The 21444-nt window shown below is 38.7% G+C and overlaps 2 protein-coding genes across 2 annotated transcripts; one reads left to right on the top strand and one right to left on the bottom strand.

Moving 5' to 3' along the window:
* Window positions 1–1047: 1047 nt before the first annotated feature.
* On the bottom strand, window positions 1048–13572 carry prkar1aa (protein kinase, cAMP-dependent, regulatory, type I, alpha (tissue specific extinguisher 1) a). The gene is made up of 11 exons (XM_079366892.1): window positions 13456–13572; window positions 12411–12590; window positions 10007–10174; window positions 8867–8958; window positions 8719–8780; window positions 8587–8633; window positions 7699–7857; window positions 7563–7623; window positions 7352–7473; window positions 6552–6633; window positions 1048–4992 (listed from the first exon to the last, which is right to left on the bottom strand). Exons 2-11 carry the CDS (start codon window positions 12582–12584, stop codon window positions 4820–4822), a joined length of 1140 nt encoding a protein of 379 aa, XP_079223018.1. The 5' UTR covers window positions 12585–12590; window positions 13456–13572; the 3' UTR covers window positions 1048–4819.
* A 93-nt stretch (window positions 13573–13665) lies between these two features.
* LOC306838816 (actin-related protein 2/3 complex subunit 1A-A) lies at window positions 13666–20397 on the top strand. The gene is made up of 11 exons (XM_079367190.1): window positions 13666–13688; window positions 14593–14727; window positions 15431–15561; window positions 16235–16339; window positions 16596–16818; window positions 17219–17326; window positions 17762–17968; window positions 18235–18310; window positions 18557–18747; window positions 19494–19584; window positions 20247–20397. Exons 3-11 carry the CDS (start codon window positions 15498–15500, stop codon window positions 20250–20252), a joined length of 1071 nt encoding a protein of 356 aa, XP_079223316.1. The 5' UTR covers window positions 13666–13688; window positions 14593–14727; window positions 15431–15497; the 3' UTR covers window positions 20253–20397.
* The last annotated feature ends 1047 nt before the right edge of the window (window positions 20398–21444 follow it).

The following is a 21444-nucleotide window of genomic DNA, read 5'->3' as shown; positions in this document are numbered from 1 at the left end:
TTATGCTATAAAGAATGAATAAATGACGTGATGGCCTATTTTAAGGTGTGTTGAAAAGCTGATGCTTAACTGAACCGCTAAATGAAAAATAATTATTAGCCTTTTTGATTGCTTGGAGTAAATAATAGGTTTGTTCGTGGCTGGGAGCCAAACGTCAGTGTTTCATGTTTGGTTGGGAGCTAAAATAAATATGTCAGTTAATGGTTGGGTTGAAAACTGCATAACCCCAACTGAACTGTACTGCAAAGCCTTTTTTTTTGCCGAGGTATATGATTTAAAAATATTTCAGTTGAAGGAAAATGTCTTTAATGTGTGTCTCTTGTTGAATGAAAGACTGCACAATTTAGGTTGTCTCATGTCATCCTTTAGTGTTCTCAGATGCAGTTAGATTAACGGTTTCCTTAGTAATAGGAAATGCTCCTCGACTATACCTTAGTATTGAAAGATCTCTAAATATTGGCCTTTAAGCCACAGTTTTTCTGTTCTGAAAAGTAAGAGTAAATTGATTATGAGCACCAAATAAAAAGCCCCGTTTCCACACAGCAGAACAGAGACTGTGAGAGTTTCAAGTTCATACAGCCAAAAGTGTAACACAAGAAGTCTATTTAATAAGTTCCCAGATGTGGTATGCTTACGAAATATCAGGTTGCCTTCATCACAGAAGTAAATAAGTGGCCATTCCTCTTGATCTTAAAACTCACAGCAAAACTCTAAACCCTTTGGCTTAGCAGTGAATCAAATCCTATGATCAATTTAAGCATCCATACCTTTTGTGGCTCAGTATGCACACGGAATGGACAATGTGACATTTATGAAAATATTGTAATAATATTATAAAGATACTTTTCAACTACAGCAGACTGGACTGATACTGAACTGTAGAACATTAAAGAAGGGTTTAGGAGTTCAACAATGTCAAGACTGTGTGAGGTACGAGACGTTTTAAGGTCTTTTCAGAAGGTGATTCAGATGTACAGAAACAGTTAAAGTAGTATGATTAGCCTTTAATATGTGACATGGCTATAGGATGTAAAGAAAGACTGAAAATGAAAACACTGATCTCTTTATTGCTGGAACTGCTGGAAGAACATCCTACAGACAAATGCAAAAGTCACACTGCAATCAATCTGAGGAAAGGCACAACAACTGTAAAAATAAAAAACAAATAAAAAAAACTGAAAGAGCAGATTTCTGCAGAGAACAGTGTTCTTTCCGACAAAGAGTGATGACTGAGTGGAGCACAGTGATGTCTATAAGAAAAAAAACAAACAGCACATGAGGACATTGAGAGAATACAAGTAAAAAAAAAATTACACTTAATATTGAAAATACAGTACAGAGGTTAAAATGACACCAGACTATTCAGAGGGCAGATAGGTGTAATCCTACTGAGTTAAGACGTAATAAATCAGAGATTACTGTACATCATGAATGAAACGCTTGCTAATAAAATGCAAGTTTAAAAAGAAGCGTTTAAAAAGTGTTGAATATGCATCTGAAGAGTATTCGACAGTGTGTCATTTGATTTGATTATATGAAGCATATAAAAAAATATTGATGACTCCCTCTAAATTCCGGCGCGTGTATTTATTAAGAGTTCAGTGAATATTTTCATCTATTCACCGTGACAATGAAATCTGAAAGGTGCAGAACAGAGCGCAGGACCTTGATGCTAACTAGCCATTTAGCATTCCAAACAGGCCAACACATTAGATTTTCCTGTCTCTCTCTCTCTCCTTACCGAGCTCTTCAATTCTATACACTCTGTATTTTAAGAGTCGCCCATTGATCGATGCTCTCCACTGGTGGATGCACCAATACACACTTTTATAAGGAGAGTACTGCACATCTTATTAACCCTTTCTTTTTCCACTTTATGAATATGGAATCTAGAAAAATCTCAGCATCATATTTAGCACCAACTCTGTTGTGAAAGTAAAGCTTTAGCTTAGCATATACCCTTCCCCCCTTTGATTAAATAGCTCTGTATATAGAAACATGTGTAAAGGATAAATCATTTACTTCAAAAGACATCTGTATATAAAACAACAAAGAAGCACATCATGTTAGCAGTCACAGGGATAATCAGACATTTTAAAGTGAGTTTTTAAACATGCTCTGCCGACCTGACATGAAGAGAATTTACCTAAAAAGGCCAGTTAAAGGTAGGATAGGTAATTTTCTCCACATACACTTTTTTAAGAAAAATTTTATTTTGGTCCTGATGAAAATAATAATTTATGTGCTCTGATAAAGAAACAAATAAAATGAGTCATCTGTAGCAGTTGTAAACTTCCGACCAATGTCTGCCACAAGGTACGAGTTTTATGAACCAATCACGCCTCCCTGTCTTCCTGCTCTGTCTCTACCCCATGCATGCACAAGCCCACACTCAAAGCATGAGCTGAGGTCCACTTCTGGGCCAATGGCGCGAGGGCATATAAGTGTGGGGCTTGGCTTTTGAGGGAGCACAGAGAGGAGATGGAGGGATTTCAACTTTTAAAACATGTTTTCGAAAATTACCAACTCTGCCTTTAACTCACGCGAAAAGAAAACAAAGGTTAAATGTATGTTATAAAGGAGAATGTAAAAAAAATCCAGAAAAAAAGTAAATAATTTAAAAAAAACACAGAAAAGGTATGACAAAAAATGCACACCATCAGTGTGCGCTAAGTGAAAAAAAATGTTTCAGGACTTTACTGTTGTTTTTATGATGTCCAAAGTAAATACAGTAATTTTTCTCTAGAAGTAGCATTTTCCAGAATGAAATGTCTCATGGGCTAATTAAATTGTGCACTCAGATTTCTGTCCTTGCTCTGAAAAGAAGTTAAGACCTTTTCTTAACACTAAGACATGGCATCAATCTAAAATCTGTCCTGAAATAAGATACAACAAGGCAAAATAATGAAAACAAGTAATAATAATAAAAAAAGTAATGGATATAATATCTTATCTTTTCAGTCTCCAAATTAAATCAAAGCTATACTAATGCAAATCAATTGAAAATATCAGATATGATTTTGCAGCCAGGCAACCTGTCCTGTTGTCACTATTTATTAAACGCTCAAAATAAATGACTTTTTACAAGTTTATTTTGAGTGAGCTCTACCTCCTTGTTACCAATCTGAATCTTTTTTTCCCCAATTTTCATTCGCTACGTTTTTTTCCTTTTAGCTCCTATTGAAATGCAACAGTTGATGTCCCACTCACTTTATTGAAAAGCCACAGTGCTGTTCACGTGTGAAGGTGAGCATCTTTGAACCCTGTTTGAGTTGATGTTTAAAAGTGATTAACTGGCTGTGTGATAAAAATAAAATGGAAAAAAAGAAACCATGTTTAATGGAAAGAAGGTTTCCAATGAAACGCTTTGAGATATACGAGCTCGTCTATACTTAATGTTTGAAAGAAAAGCGTAACGTTGCATAGACAGTTGGACACAGAAATGTGTTTAACTAATGTTAATACTGGCCTGCCAACACATTTACAATGTTCAGCAAATGTTCACCATCTTAACCATGTTCATTAGCAAAAAGTACAGTTTAGGTTTCTGGAAATTTTTTGCAGATATTTGGTCATAAAGGTGATGATCATTGTCTTCGATTATCACAGTAGAACCATGAGGACGGCATGGATGGTCAATCTTTAAAGATCATGTATCTCGTAGTGCTGAGATATTTCAGTCTAAACTTCCGCGATGAAAAAACACAAGTCGGAAAGAGCAGAAACAAACACATACAACTAATTGTGTGCCACCTTAAAAAACCTCATAATTCTTAGCTTGCGTAAATTTTGCAGACACGTAGTCTGTGTGTATTAAACTGAAGGTAAATCGAGTTTTCAAATCACCAATGAAGTGTGAAGTGTACCGCCAAGTAAAAAGTACTTACAGTGATCAAAGTGTGAACACAGTTTATAAAGTAAAAAGTACCATGATGCTTTGGTGTGTGCACTTCTTTTTGATAGGCAGAAGGCATGTAATGTTTTTACATCACCTGCGCCCCATTGACACACAAAGGTCTGATGTAACCTGCACCTCAGCTACAGTGACATATTTAGCACAGTATTTTGAAGTATCAAGTCAATATTTCCCAATGGTCAAGGCAACAATTCCACTTTAAAGTAACCTAGGAAACGCCTCTAAATATAGTCTGTGAGGAATATATGACATTTTCATGATGCATCCGCTCAAACTGGTCAGGGGCTCAAACCCAAAATACAGAGTGTGACATTTTTCCACACCAGGTCTGGAGGCCTCAGGCAGCAGGGGGAGGGGATTATTGTAACTAGTTTACTCCACAGATGAAACTACTGAAGACATTACAAAAGTGGAATCACATAAATCAAGTCTGGTCTGAAGATTACACCTGAAGAAGAGCTGCCCCCTCTTCTCTCCGCTACAGTATCTAATCATGTCATTGTCAAACTTCCTGACTTTAGACAGCGTAACTGATAGGTTGACAATATATTTGGCCATTTGTTTCAGATCCAACAGCAGCCGTTTCATCTACAATATTTTCATTGTGATTATAAATGAGCTCTGCTTTTGTCTAGATAATTAAATATCACGTGTGTTTTCTGCATAACAGTTACCATTTGATTGATCTCCATGATTTGTTACAGTGATCAAAGTGTGAACACAGTTTATAATGCATACACATACACCTTTGGGTGACCTGGCAACTTTCCTTCTCCCAAACAAATGTAGGATTTTAAGTATAAACAGAAACAGAAATGTGATAGGTGTGGTAACATGTGAGAGTGCGTATGAAAATAAAGCTCATCTGAGATAGCAGGAGCTGCAGGGAGATGAGCGACAGGCTCAGACAGACAGAGAAACAAAGCTGTTGTACTGCTCGATGTTTCTCTTCAGGATATCAGAGCAGGGACCAAGGACCCGCTCAAAGCGCGGACGGTCCAGTTTGACACACTTCAGGGGTCCGCATGCCACAACGGTGGCAGCACGGGGCCGGTTCATCAGCAGGGCGATCTCACCTGTGAAGTCAGAGGAAAGATGTGTTTTTTGGTTTATTTCATTTAACCAGGAAAGAAAAACTGATTGAGATTAAAAATCTCTTTTTCAAGTGTCCTGGAAAAGACAAGCAGCAGCACAAGTAAAATACAAAACATATTAAAAGAGACAAATAATAGATCTGAACAGCAACTGTTTGTCAGGGTCGTCCACAAACATCTACAGCCAGATGCTTCTGCCTCCGAGTCATTTAACTTCCTCTAAAAAGCACCCCACAAGAGACGAAGTTTCAAATCATTTTGTAATTTGTTCCAAGTAAAGGGCGCAGCAAATTAAAACAGCTTTTTTTTCCTAGCTCTGGTCTGACTTTTGAAACAGGCAGTAAGAAGAGGTCATAAGTCTTCTGACTAAGAGAGTCTTGAAGACAAGAATACGCCAGTGTTTCAGTCTGCGTAGGGTCAAAGACGACCATCCAACAACCTTCATATAAACGGTGATGAGTGAGGGATTTAAAGTTAGTGATGGAAACTCAGACAAACAGAGTCGAGAGCACGTCAGCTTCGTGAGGAGGCACGCATGTATAATAATCCAGCACAGACGTTAAAGCGGATTCAACCAGCCTCTTGTTAGCTTCAAATGAGACACACGGTTTGATTCTAAAGTAGAATCCCAGCCTGCCCACGGTGTCCTGCCTTGTTCTTTGTTACTGTTGATCGTCCTAAATAAATATCAGTCAAGCCAGTTTACCTGTGGAACAAACAAATGTAAAGGAACAGTACAGTCTCCTGTTATTTTTAGAACGAGGCTGTTCTGATGCTCTATAATGATATCAACCATTTGACTCCAGTTGATCCCCATTAGTGGATCATTTTTATCACATTTGTTTTTCTAAGAAGATTACCTGATAATTGACATTTGATTTATGGATACTATGTGATTATACAAACAGTGTGTAATATTATTCCAGCTGGTCTGAGGAGTTTAACAGCTGAATCCGAAGCCTTCAGTTTCATACTAGACAAGAGGCGATTACTTTTTTTTTTTTCATGAAGTAAATAATTACACTTTTTTTGACTTGATTTCAATGAGCTGGCAAAAAAGCGGACTCAGATATGAGAGCAGGAATCAGGCCGCTTCAGTGGGCGGCAAATAAGACAAATACCAAGTTTGAAAAAACAAACTCACATAAGAGGAAATGTGAAGCAAAGACCCTGGACCCTTCACGTGAATAAGAAAGACAAAAAAAACCACAAAAGCAAAGAGTCTATCCTGTTCTGTTTTTATTTATATTAAACACAGTGTACATGATCAATGTGAGCAGTTTCTACTTAAATAAGGCAGTCTGGGAATTTAGTCAGCTGAATTAGATTTGGCTTTTTTTTTCTTCCCACTAACAATTTGTGTTTTGTTTATATTTTAGCAACATGCACCAATTTCCTAATGCAGCCTTCATTGACTACGCATGCGTGTGTGTATGTGTGCATTTGAGCTGAAGTGTCTGTTGGTGTGTCAGACTCTCAGCGTGCAGCAGAGAGAGGAGCAGACAGTTGTCAGATGTGTGAGGGGTCTGTAACGCACTTACCAAAGTAATCTGATGGTCCGAGCCTGCCCACCTCCACAAACTCCTCGTCGCCTGAACGCCTCTGGAGCACTGCGGCCGTGCCCTATAACAGCACAATAAAGACATCTTGAACCAAAGAGCGCAAAAACGAGAATCCAGTTTCTTCTTTAAAGAGAAAACATCGATGAGTCCACAAGCCGAGACCTACAGAGAAGTGACCCCACCGCTGTTCTGCCATGGGAGGTAGTAATAGATGTGTCACAGGGGAAAAGAAGGATCAGCAGAGCGAGCAGGGGAGAGCAGCGCTGTGTGTGTGTGTGTGTGTGTGTGTGCGTGTGTTTGTCTGAGCGTTGTTTGTCGTTTACAGTTTGTGCATCTGCAACACAAAGTGAGATCGCAGACTGGGACTCCGATGAAGTGTCGGGAGCCGTTTGGAATTACACGATAAATCGGTCCACTTCTTTGTTCAAGCACAGCTGCGTTTACATCTCCGGCACTCGAGTCTTCAAGCTGACTCGGGTTCAGTACCCGAGTACTTTACAAGTTCAACACGGTTTGTGTTCACACTGGTGAAATGGAGTCGGATCGAGGCCCGGGTCCTTCTTATGATACCACCCTGAATTATAAAATTCTGTGATTGTGATAATGTTTTCTGCACTGAAGAGTCAAATGGAATAAATGGCCCTTAAATTAAGCAATGAAGCACGGTACTTAAATAAACTGAAATTCTTCTTTATCTGACCTGAAGTGATTGAAAGACAAATCTTTTTCCACTTATTATGATCTTGGCTGACTAGTGCTTTGCAGAAGTTGATGCGTACCTCGAGGATGATGAAAAACTCATCACCAGGCTCTCCCTGCACTACGATTTTCTGTCCGTCTTTAAACTGCACCGTCTCCAACGCGTCCGCCACCGTCAGCCGCTCCCACTTCTCCAAAGACTCTGTAAAGGAGCAACGTTACGTACATGTACATGTATGTATAATATGTATGTTAATGACTGGGTTCCTTTCACAAGACTTTTGTTCTCACCTAATATGGACACCTTGCTTAGAAACTCCTCGTACATCTTGCGTTTTCTCAAGGTGCTCCCCTAAAAAACAACCCCAGTGGTTTTAGTTATACATTCAATGTTATGTTTGTCACCTAGCAGGACTTCACACCTTACCATCAGTATTCTCCTGTAGCTGTCTCTGTCTATGCCCCACAACTTGACGTTAGACTTTGCCTGAACGGACGCCGCGCGAGGTGTCCCATAGATCAGAGCCAGCTCCCCAAAACTGCCTCCCTCGCCGATGCTCGTCACCCATTCGTTGTTGACGTAAACCTAAGAGAGGCAAAAGCATTCCGTTACATTTCACAACCTTCCACTCTACCTGCGTTATGACGAAGTGAAGTGAGTCTAGGTGGTGGGCCACACTGTAGCCCTGAGCAGTGTCTGTAGGAAACACTTTGCCAGTAAGATGAAAGCCTCATAAGGGGCTTAATGATTTTTTTTACAGCATATATGATAAAAGAAATGACTGAGGGTAAGTATTTTTGGCTCATGCTGAAGTTAAAGAACAAACTGTAGCTGATGTGTAGTGTTTAAACTTGGTACTGCAGTCCAAATTGAAAACATTGGAGAGAGCTGTATCTCTCTCCATTCTCCTTGATGTGCACGCAGGTTGCCATGTTACAGTCACGTAAGCTTTAGTGTTAAACCAGCTTCAAACCTGGATGCATTCTGACCTCTCTCCACTTTAAAAAAAAAAAAAAAAGCATCTCCAGTATTTCTCAGAGTTTTATCGTGTCTGGTTAAAATACAGAGGCTTTTTAGGGTCGGGTACTGGTAGTGGATTTACGTTCCTTTTCAGAGAACATGAGTTATTCATTTCTGTCAGGACCTAAAGACTATTTCAACCAAAATCTGGAAAGAATGGTTTTGGAGAAAACTTACTAAGACTGCCTTTAACTTACTTAATACTTAACTCTAACAAGTTATTAGAGTGTAAAAGTTACCCCCACACTAAAATACATAACTTAACTAAGACAACTGCACAGAAAGAGATCTTACATCCATCTCTCCCTGGTCGATCACATAGAAGTTGTCTCCTTCGTCACCTGGAACAGAAACGACGATGAGTTTCATGACTCCATGACCAGAAGTAAAAACAACAATCTGCACAGAAGCGGTGTTAGAATTCACCTTGTTGGATGACTGTTTCTCCAGCAATGAAGTTGATGGAAAACATTGCATCAAAAATGTCACTGGAGGCAGAAAAAAACAAGTCGTTTAGCTGTGAACGCTTTGACAATGAGTCTAAAAGCATTGGTTCACGCATTTGTGCCCTTACCTCCTCTCGGTGTCATCCAAGTGGGCAAACAGCACGTTCCTCTCCATGGCTTTGGACAGGGACGCCATGCTCGTGTAGTCTTTTGGGATGACCTTCCAAAAAAAATAAAAAAAGTTCTTAGGATTTTTTCCATTTCAGTGAACATTAGGACAACCACGTATACAAAAACAAATAACCGATTTCTTTCCTCTTTTTAATTAACAGCTTGAGATTTCTGATCAACTTCAGGTACAAACTTAAACCTTGTTCCCCGGCTCATGAGAGGCAGCTCATCTTGTCCCCCAGAAGCTTCACTCACCTCGACTGGCAGGCCATTGTTTTAAATACAGATATATTCCATAAACGTATCCTGTATAGGCAGCAGTGTACTTGATCTCCCCATTAAGAGGGATCGGCCAGGAACTGATAGTTTTGAACATCTTTTGTTTTACTTTAAAGAAATAAATCATTATTATTATTTGTTGTTTACTCTGATTGACAAAGGATCACTAACTCTGTTGACTACTACTACAGCTTTAGTGATTAGTAATGGGTACAAAGGAGTTGTTATTAATGTACCAGGCCATGCTGACATATTTGAGGCATATAAAGATTTTACACGTTTGTTCGTGTGTGTGTGTCTCTATTGTAACCTATAAATTTCTTTGGTTCACTACAGATAAAACTAAATCTTTCTAATCAGTCTCAGTGTTTTGCGTCACCTGAAAATCTTACTCAAGGCCCCCCAGTCATTTAAAATGTGCCTCTCTGCAGTTTGTTGAACATGATGTAGTTTGTAAAAGGTAAAAAAAAAGAAAATGTTTTGAAAAAAGCTGCCAACTAATACAAAAACACGACTGTCATCCCCTTATTGTCTTTTTAACTAACAGCATATTTAATAACATCAGGTGGCTACTCCTGGAAATGAAAGTGATGAGTCAGATTGTTGACACTCCAAATATCAATCCTAACATCTAGAAACATATTTACGGAGTAAATATCTTTAATACAAATTTCTACAGGATTACTCCTTGAGTAGTGAATCGTTTCATCTTGATGGTCTTCTTTCAGTGATCGTGGGAAAACAACATTTGACTCAGATTAAAAGGCGGTTCACGGCACAGCACTTGTGTGAAGGGATGCGTGTGAAAACAAACGGACCTTTCGGACATAGGAGGCAGCATCTTCCTCGTTGTACACCTCAGCGCTGATGGCTCCTCTCCGGCTCCGACCTCTCACCACAGGGTTCATGGGTGGGGACACTTCATCCTCCCGGGAGTCAGACCGTAACCGAGACCTCTGCTGCACCTGCACCTGCTGGGCCTCCTCCTGCCATGCAACAAGTCAACCAAACACCTCAGACTACCCACCTGTAGCTCTTCCTCCATAGTTCCATACGGAGCCAAATATGTCTTTACACTCACTCAAAACATACTCAACATCTTCCAGGCTGTTTTAATGTGTTGTTGATTTTGCAAAGAGTCTCAGTTTGAATCGACAATTTACAACATTTTGAAGCTCTAAAACACGAGGGACATTATCACTGGAGGATTTTCCCAGCTGTTCAACCCGTTACTTACAAAAACCACACCTACGGAGGACAGTTTGTAGGCTTCACTGTCAGATCAAATATTGTGGCGTCACCAGCCGGACTGAACGCAGTCACGTGAGAAAGTCACTGAAGATCAAGCTTTCATTCAGTTCGCCTAACTCAAAGTGCTAATTACAACTAAAGCAGACTGCTTTCACATGAATTAACATGGGAGGGTAAGAACGGAGCCGAGGCACAAAAGAGCACAACATCTGAGAGTGACTCCAACAGCCAGGCGAACGTGAGCACCAAACAGGGCTGGGCAATTAAACCTCAAATCAACATAACGACGAATTGAACATTTGACCTCGATTACAAATAATGAAGGATTAATTGTTTTTTTTGCCCTCATATTTCACAGACATGGACTCTATACTGTAAATATGATCAGCTATCAAAGCTGAGATACTGATTCTAATGAACGAGTGCATATCTGATGAACTATTTTGGGGTTGTTTAATTGAATCTTTCAAACTGAAATCAAAGACTCGTTTACAATGAAAACGGCACATTTCAGTTTTAAAGGAGAAATTAACTTCTCGAAAAACAGTAGACAACAAATAAAGCCCCGTTTCCACTGAGCTCGGTTCATCTCGGTACGGCGCGCATTTTGCGGCGTTTCCATAGACTAATCCCGGGAAAGATTCCCAAATAACCAATCCGTACAGTCCCACTTTTTGGAACCCTTCCGTTGGGGTGCCAAAAATATGGAGCTAAACACTGCAGTCCGTTGATTGGTTGAAAGAATTGTCACTTTCTGCGTTACGTCGGCAAACGACACGGCTGATTATTTACGTCTGTATTTCTCCTCGCGGCACACAGCCTTCTCTGAAACAAAGCTTGATTGAGTTCTTGTAATAAAGAGTCACATGTCAGTGACAGAGTAGATGAACTGCTGGATGTCTTTCAGCGTTGGTTTTGTTTGTGTAGCATTTTCCTCCTTTGTTAAATTTATTAGTTAGCTGTTAGCTGCTATCATTTGATACTATTTACATAGCGGCTATCGTCATCCGGCTTACACGCCGCCTACCGAATAGGGCACGGGTGGCTGTGTTAATCGAACCAAACCGTACCAAAGTGTACCAATCCGTAGCGGACTGCTGTGTGGAAACGGGCTTAGCTTGCATTTCTTGCAAACAGTTTTTCCGCAGTGTTTGCAGTGTCTTCCTTAAATGTGGGCACTGCTTCCATGTTGCGGATTGGACGTGACATTGCGTGACTCTGTCCTGATAACAGTCATCATATTCCCATACAGAGGACTGATTACATGTCCAAAATGTAAATCTGTGATGTATTCCCTTGGATTACTCGAGTATTCTAAAGACTTTTGGATTACTTTTAGCTTACTTCAAAAACATCTCGCTGAGCGTGCTTAGCGGAACACCGAATTTAATAAACACATGCTTTAAGAGAACGGTCGAATGGTTTGTTTCACCTCATGTCAGTGAATGTGTGAGACTGACAACAGTGTTCTGAGAGGTTGTAAACCTGTCTGTTATTTCAAGTGTCTACGACAGTGTTCTACGCTGTCAAATGGAGCATCGAACATTTATGCAGAAAGCCCTGCGAGCTGAGCTCCTTTCTTTTCCCCGCTCGTGAGCACTCTCAGCCGGCCAGAGCTGGATTAATAATTGCCGTAGTCATTTGTCTGTTAACGGTAATTAACCAATTGAACTGAAGATTCTTCTTCAAATTAGACATGGAGCTTTGTTGATGGTAAGCAAAGTTTGCACTGCAGCCTTTACGACTAAAAATGTTCTCTGAAGTTCCATGCCTCCTCCTGGGTCTTTTTCTCATCATCTGCCACTGTCTTTCAGTTGTGTGGAAAGTGTTTTCACTCAATGACTAGTGTGTTGTGAAGTAACTACACCAGAACACTTATTTTGTATTTGAAATACATAACGCTGTTAGATGTTATGGATAACACTAGGTCACATTTACTTGAATCAGGAGTAACATGCCATCAGCACTAACCTTTTCTAGTCTTGCAAAGTAGTCTCTGAGGAAGGCCATGGGCCGGTCGGGCCGGGCTGTGCACAGCTGGATGATGCAGTCCTTAAGCAGCTGCTGGACATTGTGATTCTGGACATACTGCTCACACACCTGAAGGCCACGCTCCTCATCACCACTGGAACTGTTTGATGCCATATTTGTCTGGGGACATGGAAGGAGATGGGCGGAAAACAGAAAGACAAATCAGGAAACTGTCTACTGCCATTCTGTATTAATACGTAACAGTTACGGTTTACTTTGGACTAGATGAGCTTATGTACTGTCATCTTCAATGAAAGGTAAACAGACTTGAGGATCCTCAAGTGTTTTTAAAACACTGTATGGGTGGCAGCATGGGTTTTCCCAATAAGCTGCGTCAATACCAGAACACATTAGTATGAAAGAAAAGTGTATTTTGTTGACATTGTTCCACTGCAGTTTCATTTGCTGGGTAAAAATCCACAGTAGGTGCCTTTTCTGTAAGCATCACCAAACTATTTGAAAAAATACTTTCTCATCAGTATGAGGTGTAAAGGAGCGTATGTGTCCTTCAGTAAGTTGACATTGACAACATGTCCCCCCTTCATTTCTGATCGGAAATGACTTTAACTTGAAGTTTACTGTAATACTGCAAACTTGTTTAACTCTCGTTACCGAAATGACTAAATATGGAAGTGAAGAGTCAGTTGATTGAAATACTGTGATGTTAGAAAACTGGCTAACGTTTTTTTTTTCTATGCTGTTTAAGTTAACCTTCAAATTTATCAAAGTCGATCTCCAACTATACTTACTTACTGGCTGTAAATTAAGCGCCTGTGTTTGTAATGACATTTAAAGATAGAAAACCTCAGGATTGTTTGTGAATTGCTGTAAAACTAGCGAGCATACTGTTAGCATCCAAGCGGTAGTAAAACAAGAGCAAAAATACAAACTCTCAGATAAAAGAGCGTCAAGCTTCAAGAAACTTGTTTTTTTTTAACGTGCAAAAAACAACTGTACACTTTGTAAACGACACCAAAATGCTCACCAAATGTAAAAGGACGCGAAGGTTCCTTGTTTTTTTTCTTGATAGCAGATCACCATCACTTCCGCTTCGACTCTTTCACAATAAAACCGTGTCCTCAACACCGCAGGGTACAAAACTAGGTCACTTCCTGTATCTTCTTTTTTTCGAGGTTTCCAGTTTCCACTTGGCTGAGAAAATCACATTTCTTTTAGCTGACGTTAGCGGGGAAAAAAATAAAAGTGAGTTCAACGAAGGTAAAAAATAATAATAATAACAATAATAATTTCAACCCTGACCGATTTTGAACGTATGGTCAATTCCCTTTGGACCATTTGGACAGGTTTAAAAATAATAATAAATGTGTTGATTTTTATATAAATAGGTCAGCCGAGTGGATGGTTAATTATTTTATTTTGATTTAACCATTTAACCAGGAAGAGAAACTCATGTAGATTAAAAGTGTCTTTTCAATTATAAATGGAATTAAGTGATAGGTGTTCTTAATTTTAACACCCTGTGTCTTTTATTCACTTTAAACCCCAAATTATCATGAAGGTTATTTATTCATTTACTTGACAGAATCATTGTATTGCCATTTAATTATTGACAAGATTTATTTTTTTATTTTTTTATTTTTTTCCATTTAAAACACATAGTAGGATCCACTTAGCCTCTTGTGACTTCGCCAAACTGTCAGCCAAACTTGATTTTGGACTGTTGGTTTGACAAAAAGCATTTCATATGAATTTTTAGATGTAGGTGCGTAAGATTAAAATAGGCATCTGTAACTCTGTAATTTATTAAACAGAAGGAATATATATGTATCAACCAACTGACAGTTTATCTACAAAAGTTGTATTACTAAACCAATATTGCAGCACTATTCTTTATAGTCAATATATAGCAGGTACATGACTGAAAGCATAAACAAACACTTTTCTTCCACTTGATGGAAGACCTGCGCTCTGAAGCTACAGTATTACACTTTGCCTAGCTGTTTTGACCTGGTTGTTTTTGTGTGAATTTATAATTACATTGGCAGCCTCTGGCCCGATGATGAGAGCCAATGAGATGTGGCTCATCTCAACAAACTTGCTCAAAGGATATGCCTGCTTAACAACCTAGCAGACACACCCACCTTTCTGTCTCTGATTTCAGTAATACCACAGCCACTTCCTCTAACCCAGTCAAACTGCATAGCTCCATTCGTGTTGACTGCCCAGAGTCCACGAATACAGCCCTGCACCTCTCCCACCACCTCAAATCCAACTTGACCTGAAAAATACAGCAAAGGTAAGATTTAACGTCAGCTGCTGCTGTTTTGATCACTCCCACTCAGCTTACTGAACTTTTAGTTACTGGTAAAACTGGTTTCTGCTCTCCAACTTAAGCTATATAGAAAAGTAATATTACATTACAAACATTATAATCCTTCTTATCCAAATTAGGGTCTCCTCTCAGTTATTCTTTTTTTGCTTTCTTGTGTTAAGAAGCGTGAGTAAAAACAAATGCAATGAATGACTTTTTCAGGGTGTACTTAGAGGTTATATCTTCATTGGCTTAAAATCTTTCCACATGTTGGGTAGTAACACTTTCCATTTTGTATGATTATAAAGCAGAAATAAGAAAACAACACCACTGTATCACAAGATTCAAGATAGGAACAGGTTATTAAGAGAGGCAGAAAATATAGAAGAAACAGTTTAAGCATGTTTGTGCAGTTGTGCCACACCTGATAAAGGTATGCTCTTATCTTGTATTTACACTGTAGCAAACAATGAGTTTAAGGAAGAGTTGTGGAGATCATGTCCACATACGTTCTTCAGACAATGATCCCAAGTCACTGCAAGTTAAATAAATCTTATGCAAGGTTCACTTAATTTGGGTATTTATAATGATAATACAGCAATAAACTGTATAACTCATTGTTTCTATCTTTTAACTGAAATCCACATCTTACCGTGTCAACTTTTAAAATGTGTGTTTCTCAACACAGTCAATCCTTGATCTCATTCGCAGACCTGCAGCTACATTCCAGCAGCCTTGTTCGCCTCTGTTCAGGCATGCCACTCTATAGTTTTGGCCTGGAGCCGCTCTCCTGCCACACCTGGAACAAAGACAGGACTCGTGAGTGAACTAGCAAAAAAAAAAACATGTCCTTTTTGAGTAACAAATGCCTTTGTTTACACATTTGCAGTAATAATTGCAAAAACATTCCTCTATTCTTTCCTATGGATGAATTTAAATCCAGAATGCAGATGCATTTTCTCCCTCCTCTGATGCATTAGAGCTGCATTACAGACAGCACTAGGGAATTTGATTATCAATACAGGAAATGGACATTAAGTGCCTTTCTTCAGCATGGGACTAACCTTTACTTGCAGGATTTTACAGCTGTTTATAAACCTGACACTACAGTCATTGTTGAGCTTTAGAGAACATGCCCTCGTTTTATAAATCAGGGTTACAATTCTTCAGGATTCCATAATCAAAGCCAGCTATCCATTACAGTTGTACTGTAAGTTGAATACTCAGTCAAGAGAAAAAATAAGTTTATACATCTTTAGCCATACTAGTAGCTCTGTCACTCCAATTTAGTGATTCTCAAAGCAGGTTTTTGGTTTCTGTTTGTTTTACTGCAGGGAAAATATCTTTACAAATAAAGACACAAATAAACACTCAGACATAAAACATGGTATAACAGTTATTTCCAATCATTCCATTCAGACCAAATACAATGAGTGTATGTATGGAGTGTTGTTACAGTGAATTACTTTTGAACGCACACATTCCTCTCCAGAGATTGCAGTGAGTCCTAACAACAATGTTGCTTACATCTATGAGAAGAAAGGCCAAGAGTGGATCAAGATCCATGAGCTGACTGAGCACAGTGGACGAATCACAGGTATGTTAACTTAGATCAGCCAACAGTGACTGGAATAGAGGTGGGCTTTAAGTGTATGTCCAAACGTTAATGTCAGCCTTTTAAATTTAAATCAAGTATCTCCATTTTCGTCAAGCATCACTGAAGCATCAAGTGGTAACATCTCATGTAAAATATATTTCTTTACAGCAACAGGGGAAAATGTGTCCACTTGGAAGCATCGCATCATTGACTGATCCTTTGATATTTGATTATAGCTTCACAATAACTTCCACAGGCATTGATTGGGCCCCAGAAACCAACCGTATAGTGACATGTGCCGCTGACCGTAACGCCTACGTATGGACTCTGAAGGATGGCGTGTGGAAGCCCACTTTGGTCCTAGTGCGCATCAACCGTGCAGCCAGCTGTGTAAAGTGGTCCCCACTAGAGAACAAGTTTGCCTTAGGCAGTGGAGCTCGCCTTATCTCTGTGTGCTACTTTGAGAAGGAGAACGACTGGTAAGTGATAAATCATCAAATGAAAACTGTGGCAGTGAAGTGTATAGAAATTCAATTGACTCTGGCTTTTGAAGGCAAAGAGGAACATGATGTCCATTGTTGTGATTGTGTAGGTCATTCCAGATGTGTTTGTTCACCACCTTATTTGCCTCTATGAAGGTTTATTCTCTGATGGGCCCACTGCCCAACAGAAATGTAGTATTGCTTATGTAAATTATGTAATCAGATTTTTTTTTCTATAACCTCCAGCGTGTCAGAGTGTAAGGATAGTAATGTCCTTCAAATTTTAACAAACTACACCGAAAATCTCAAACACACTCGACTCACCTGATACATAGACTGTTATCATATTAGCTAAGCACATTCAAATGCAGCTTGTACCATTCTTCTTTCCTTTTAGGTGGCTGAGTAAACACATCAAGAAGTCTGTTTGTTCCACAGTTCTGAGCCTGGACTGGCACCCTAACAATATCCTTCTAGCAGCTGGGTCTGCCGACTTTAATTGCAGGTGAGGAAATTAAAATTGCTGGCAAACCCTTGATGAAAAAGGTAGAAACCACCTGTTTTACAAACAGTAAGCAAAGAAACTACAGATAGAAAGAAAATCAAACTTTTCAGTTTCAGCAAAATGCCAAGACGCAACTGCAGCAGAACAGTAAAAAATATTTAAAGGAAGAAAGTTTAAAAGTAGCATATCACTATTTCTATTAATGTCCCTTATAGGAACTAAAACTTTTTGCATGAAATGGCTAAAGTCAGACTGAAAGAAGAGGAGGGTGAAGTATATTTATAAAGGATTACAATTAAAAAGGCTCTGTTTTTTGCAAATATCAATAACATTTTATCATTCAAACAGCTAACCTAGCTGTACAGTCATCAAACGAGTGTTGTCCCCAACACTTAGCCCAAAATGTAACTCCAATTTCCATGCTGTATTTCTAAGGGTTTTCTCAGCTTACATTAAGGACATTGAGGACAAGCCTGGACCCACTGCCTGGGGCTCCAAGATGCCTTTTGGAGAGGTGCTGCTGGAGCATAAGGACTGTGGAGGCTGGGTGCACAGCGTCTCCTTCTCACCCAGCGGTGACCAGCTGGCCTGGGTGGCTCACAACAGCAGCATTGCTGTGTCTGATGCCACCCAAGGAAAGGAGTGAGTGCTGCAGCAGTAAAGCTACATCAGTATGATCAGTAATATTCAGCTAAAACTAAGATTAAATATGACTTTTCTAGACATACCATATAAGCAATTTTCAAAGTTATTTTGATATTTTATTTTAGTGCCTACATTTTCTTTACACAATTTTTAATCTCTTTGTTTTTCATTGGCCTTGTTCTATGTGTTTTGTACTTAATGCTAATAGTGCCTTCTTAACATTATACCACATCTTAACATCTTTCCGATTCTTCTTCACCCAGAGTTACCAAGCTGACCACTAACTATCTGCCACTGCTGAGCGTGCTCTATGTCAGCCCCTCTGAGATTGTTGCAGCGGTAACTACCCCCTATTATCTTCAACCTCAAGCAACACTTCTATGAGTGAATTTCGCACATACACATACGCACAGCACATACACAGGCACATTGCCTCTTTAAATGCTCTACACAGGATCTTTGGGTCATGCGTCATCTAAGTGGTGGAACCTGGAATTATTTAAACTGCAACATTTTGAAGACAAATATACACGTATATATAATCTTGAATATCTATATAACTTTGTTGTTACTCTTTTTCGTCAGGGCCATAACTGTTGCCCTTACCAGTTTACCTACAAGGGTCCAGGTGCTCTAGAGTTTGTCAAGAAGCTAGACATCCCCAAGCAGACCTCCAAAGTCAGCATGTCAGCCATGCAACACTTCCGCAACCTGGACAAGAAAGCCACTGAAGAAGACAGCAATGAGCTTGGTACCCTTCACCAGAACAGCATCACGTAAGGCCCATTTTAGCAGACTCACTCAATGTGTTGTCAGATTTCAGATGTGTAGGTACAGCTCGGAGAACCTGTAGCAGTTAAGATCATTGAACATAGAGCTCCTGCTTTACTTATTTGCATGTCATTTTTTAATCTCTCTCTGTGCAGTTATTATCAGGTTAAAATGTTTTGCCACAGACTCATTAACACATTTATTTTTTGGTTCATTACTCCTGAACTCCCTATCTTAAAAGCGAAATTCTACATTTTCTTGACGGAGTCACCGCCTCTTTCCAAAATTTAAAAAAGTCTTCCCCAGGTTTTATAGAACACCTTCTGATGAGTAAGAGCAGATTTGGTTGTTCTTGTTTGCCCCAAAGTTTTTCTAACTGTTTTTTGTAGAATTGTCATATCTTCACAATTCATAAATTTGCCTTTTGGAGCGGAATGTAGAGGGTGCATGGCAATTTGAAACTAAAGGAAACCTATAAAACTCTCTCTGCAAATAACATAATGCCTGTTTATGGGTAAAATACACTTATAGATATATGCTATTACATTTTAATTATCAGGTCGCTTGAGCCTGTATTTGCTGATCTTCCTGTGTCTGTGTAAGATCCCTCTGTATGGTCCAGCTTTTCCACCAGTCCAAAGACATGACAGTACAGTACTAGCCACTATGAAAACGGTAATACATAAACAAGGGGGAAAATGTTTTTTTTTTTTGTAAGCCTTGAACACATGTGTTTTGTTGTGTCATTTAGACAGCTGTGTATTGTTGCTGGAGAAAAAGCCAAAGTGGAGAAGTACAGCAGTGTTGGTCTGGATGGAGCTATGGTGATATGGGATTTTAAGGTACTGCATTTCATACCAAAAAATAGCTAGGTTAAGTAATTTTATTTTCACTGAAATTATTACTACTTAATTATATTTTTTTGAACGTCATCATTGACATTGATCCTTGATTGGCTGTAATTGACAGGGAATAATTTGCTATGCTTCTATGAGTGTAATAGTTTTTTCAAGGTGGCCCTAATAGTAACAAAAAAACAAAACAATGACAATGACATTTTAATAAATAAAAAGATAATTCAATGCATTTTAGAATACACAGCCACTTTTCAGGAAACACAATACTTAAGGAAGACCTGTAATGTTTCAGAACACAAAAGAACGTGAAAACATTTCACAAGAAAAACATTCAGAAAAATCTATTTTTCAGAATATGTTGCAACATCCCAGAAAACACATGGCTGCTGAAAAATAAATCAAAATGACTTGTGGTGGATGAATAATTTTGGTGTTTTATGAGTCAGGTTATACAAAAGTTACTCATCTTAGCCAGAATGACTTTTTCATGCTTATAACTATCTGATCGAGACACTGACTCTGTTAATGTTTAATGTCTAACCAATCTCAGCTATCAGCCGCAATGCTAAAATGTTGCTACATAATTTGCAAAACAAATCAATAACTGTGAAGTCTCAATTCTAATATTTTGTGCTGTTGTTTTTCAGCATTAAGAAACAACCGGTTGTCACAGTGGGGCTGACCAACGCATCAACCACTCTTCTGTGGAAAATACCTGTCAGTAGATCCCTGTTCATGAAGACAGAATTTTTGAGTAACTGGAAAACAATGGTCAATAAAATTACTACTGTACATGTTGTTTGTGTCCCTGTAGTTTCCTTTATTTTCCTTTTCTAACAACACTTTACTTTGTTCATGATGATCAACTTGGATTGTCAAACTGGATTGTTCAGGAAAATCTTTTAAACCAGAAGTAACATGGGAAGCAACAAGAGTCACTTTATTTTACACAGAACAGTTGTAACAACTTGTAAATTTCTGAATGACTGATAATTAAGTTGATAATGTGTTGAAATTGACAACAGGGTATAACCTTGTTTTCTTTTGACTGGGCTAGTCTTTTTTAATGAAAGAGAGATAGATGGAGTATGTTTTAAAAACATGTGCCAGTTTTAACATTAAACACTATTTTATTTCAAGGCATCAGCGACAGAGACAATCAAATAAAGGCAGGAATGTAAAGCTCTGTCTCCCCCTGGTCTTCTCCACCATTTACTCAATTGTTTTAGTCTAAACAGAAAAGCCATTAGCCCTGGTGTAAAAAAAACATGTATTGTTTTTATGGCAGTTGCTGTGGATGAGATTGATGAAAAGGATGGAGGCAGTTAATGTAGGGAATAATTGCCTTCAATAATGCATTGAACTGAATAAATACAGTTGCACATAGTGCACATAAAAACACTTGTAGCCAGGGGTGATACACGTATTACATTTGAATTTTTAAAAAAATGCATTACATGTAATAGCCCATTCATATTATTGTATCAATGTAAACTTACTTTCGTTTAGAACATTTAGCCTATGTAAAATGGGTTACAATATCCAATATCATGTTATTCCCACATAACATGGCATTTATTAACTGCTAACAGACACATTCAAGGGATTTAGGGTGTTTAAGTTAATGTTTTCAGAATCAGATTCAATTGGACTGTTATTACACTACCTGTCTCCTGTTATATGGTCTTACATTGAACAAATAGTCGGCTACTTATGTCCATTTCGTTCAGCCAATACAAATTTGGAGAAAAACAAAACTTCTTTCCTTCTCCTTTGATTTTGTTGAGAAATAGCCACCACATGAATGGACACAAACAAAGCCTACTCCGCCTTTAAAGCCAATTA

The sequence above is a fragment of the Symphodus melops genome, assembly GCF_947650265.1.
Source record: "Symphodus melops genome assembly, chromosome: 17".
Lineage (NCBI taxonomy): Eukaryota > Metazoa > Chordata > Actinopteri > Labriformes > Labridae > Symphodus > Symphodus melops.
The sequence above is the reverse complement of the archived record's forward strand: the minus strand, read 5'-3'. Positions and strand labels throughout refer to the sequence as shown.

Excerpts from the sequence above, each read along its gene's own strand:
- prkar1aa (XM_079366892.1), bottom strand. The coding sequence starts at position 12,584 with ATGGCATCAAACAGTTCCAGTGGTGATGAGGAGCGTGGCCTTCAGGTG. Across the intron at positions 8,959-10,006 it reads CTGCCTCCTATGTCCGAAAG|GTCATCCCAAAAGACTACAC; the intron begins GTCCGTTTGTTT and ends TTTTTTTGGAAG. Across the intron at positions 7,474-7,562 it reads AAGCAAGGTGTCCATATTAG|AGTCTTTGGAGAAGTGGGAG; the intron begins GTGAGAACAAAA and ends GCTCCTTTACAG.
- LOC306838816 (XM_079367190.1), top strand. The coding sequence starts at position 15,498 with ATGCCACTCTATAGTTTTGGCCTGGAGCCGCTCTCCTGCCACACCTGG. Across the intron at positions 17,327-17,761 it reads TCTGCCGACTTTAATTGCAG|GGTTTTCTCAGCTTACATTA; the intron begins GTGAGGAAATTA and ends TGTATTTCTAAG. Across the intron at positions 18,311-18,556 it reads CCTCTGAGATTGTTGCAGCG|GGCCATAACTGTTGCCCTTA; the intron begins GTAACTACCCCC and ends CTTTTTCGTCAG.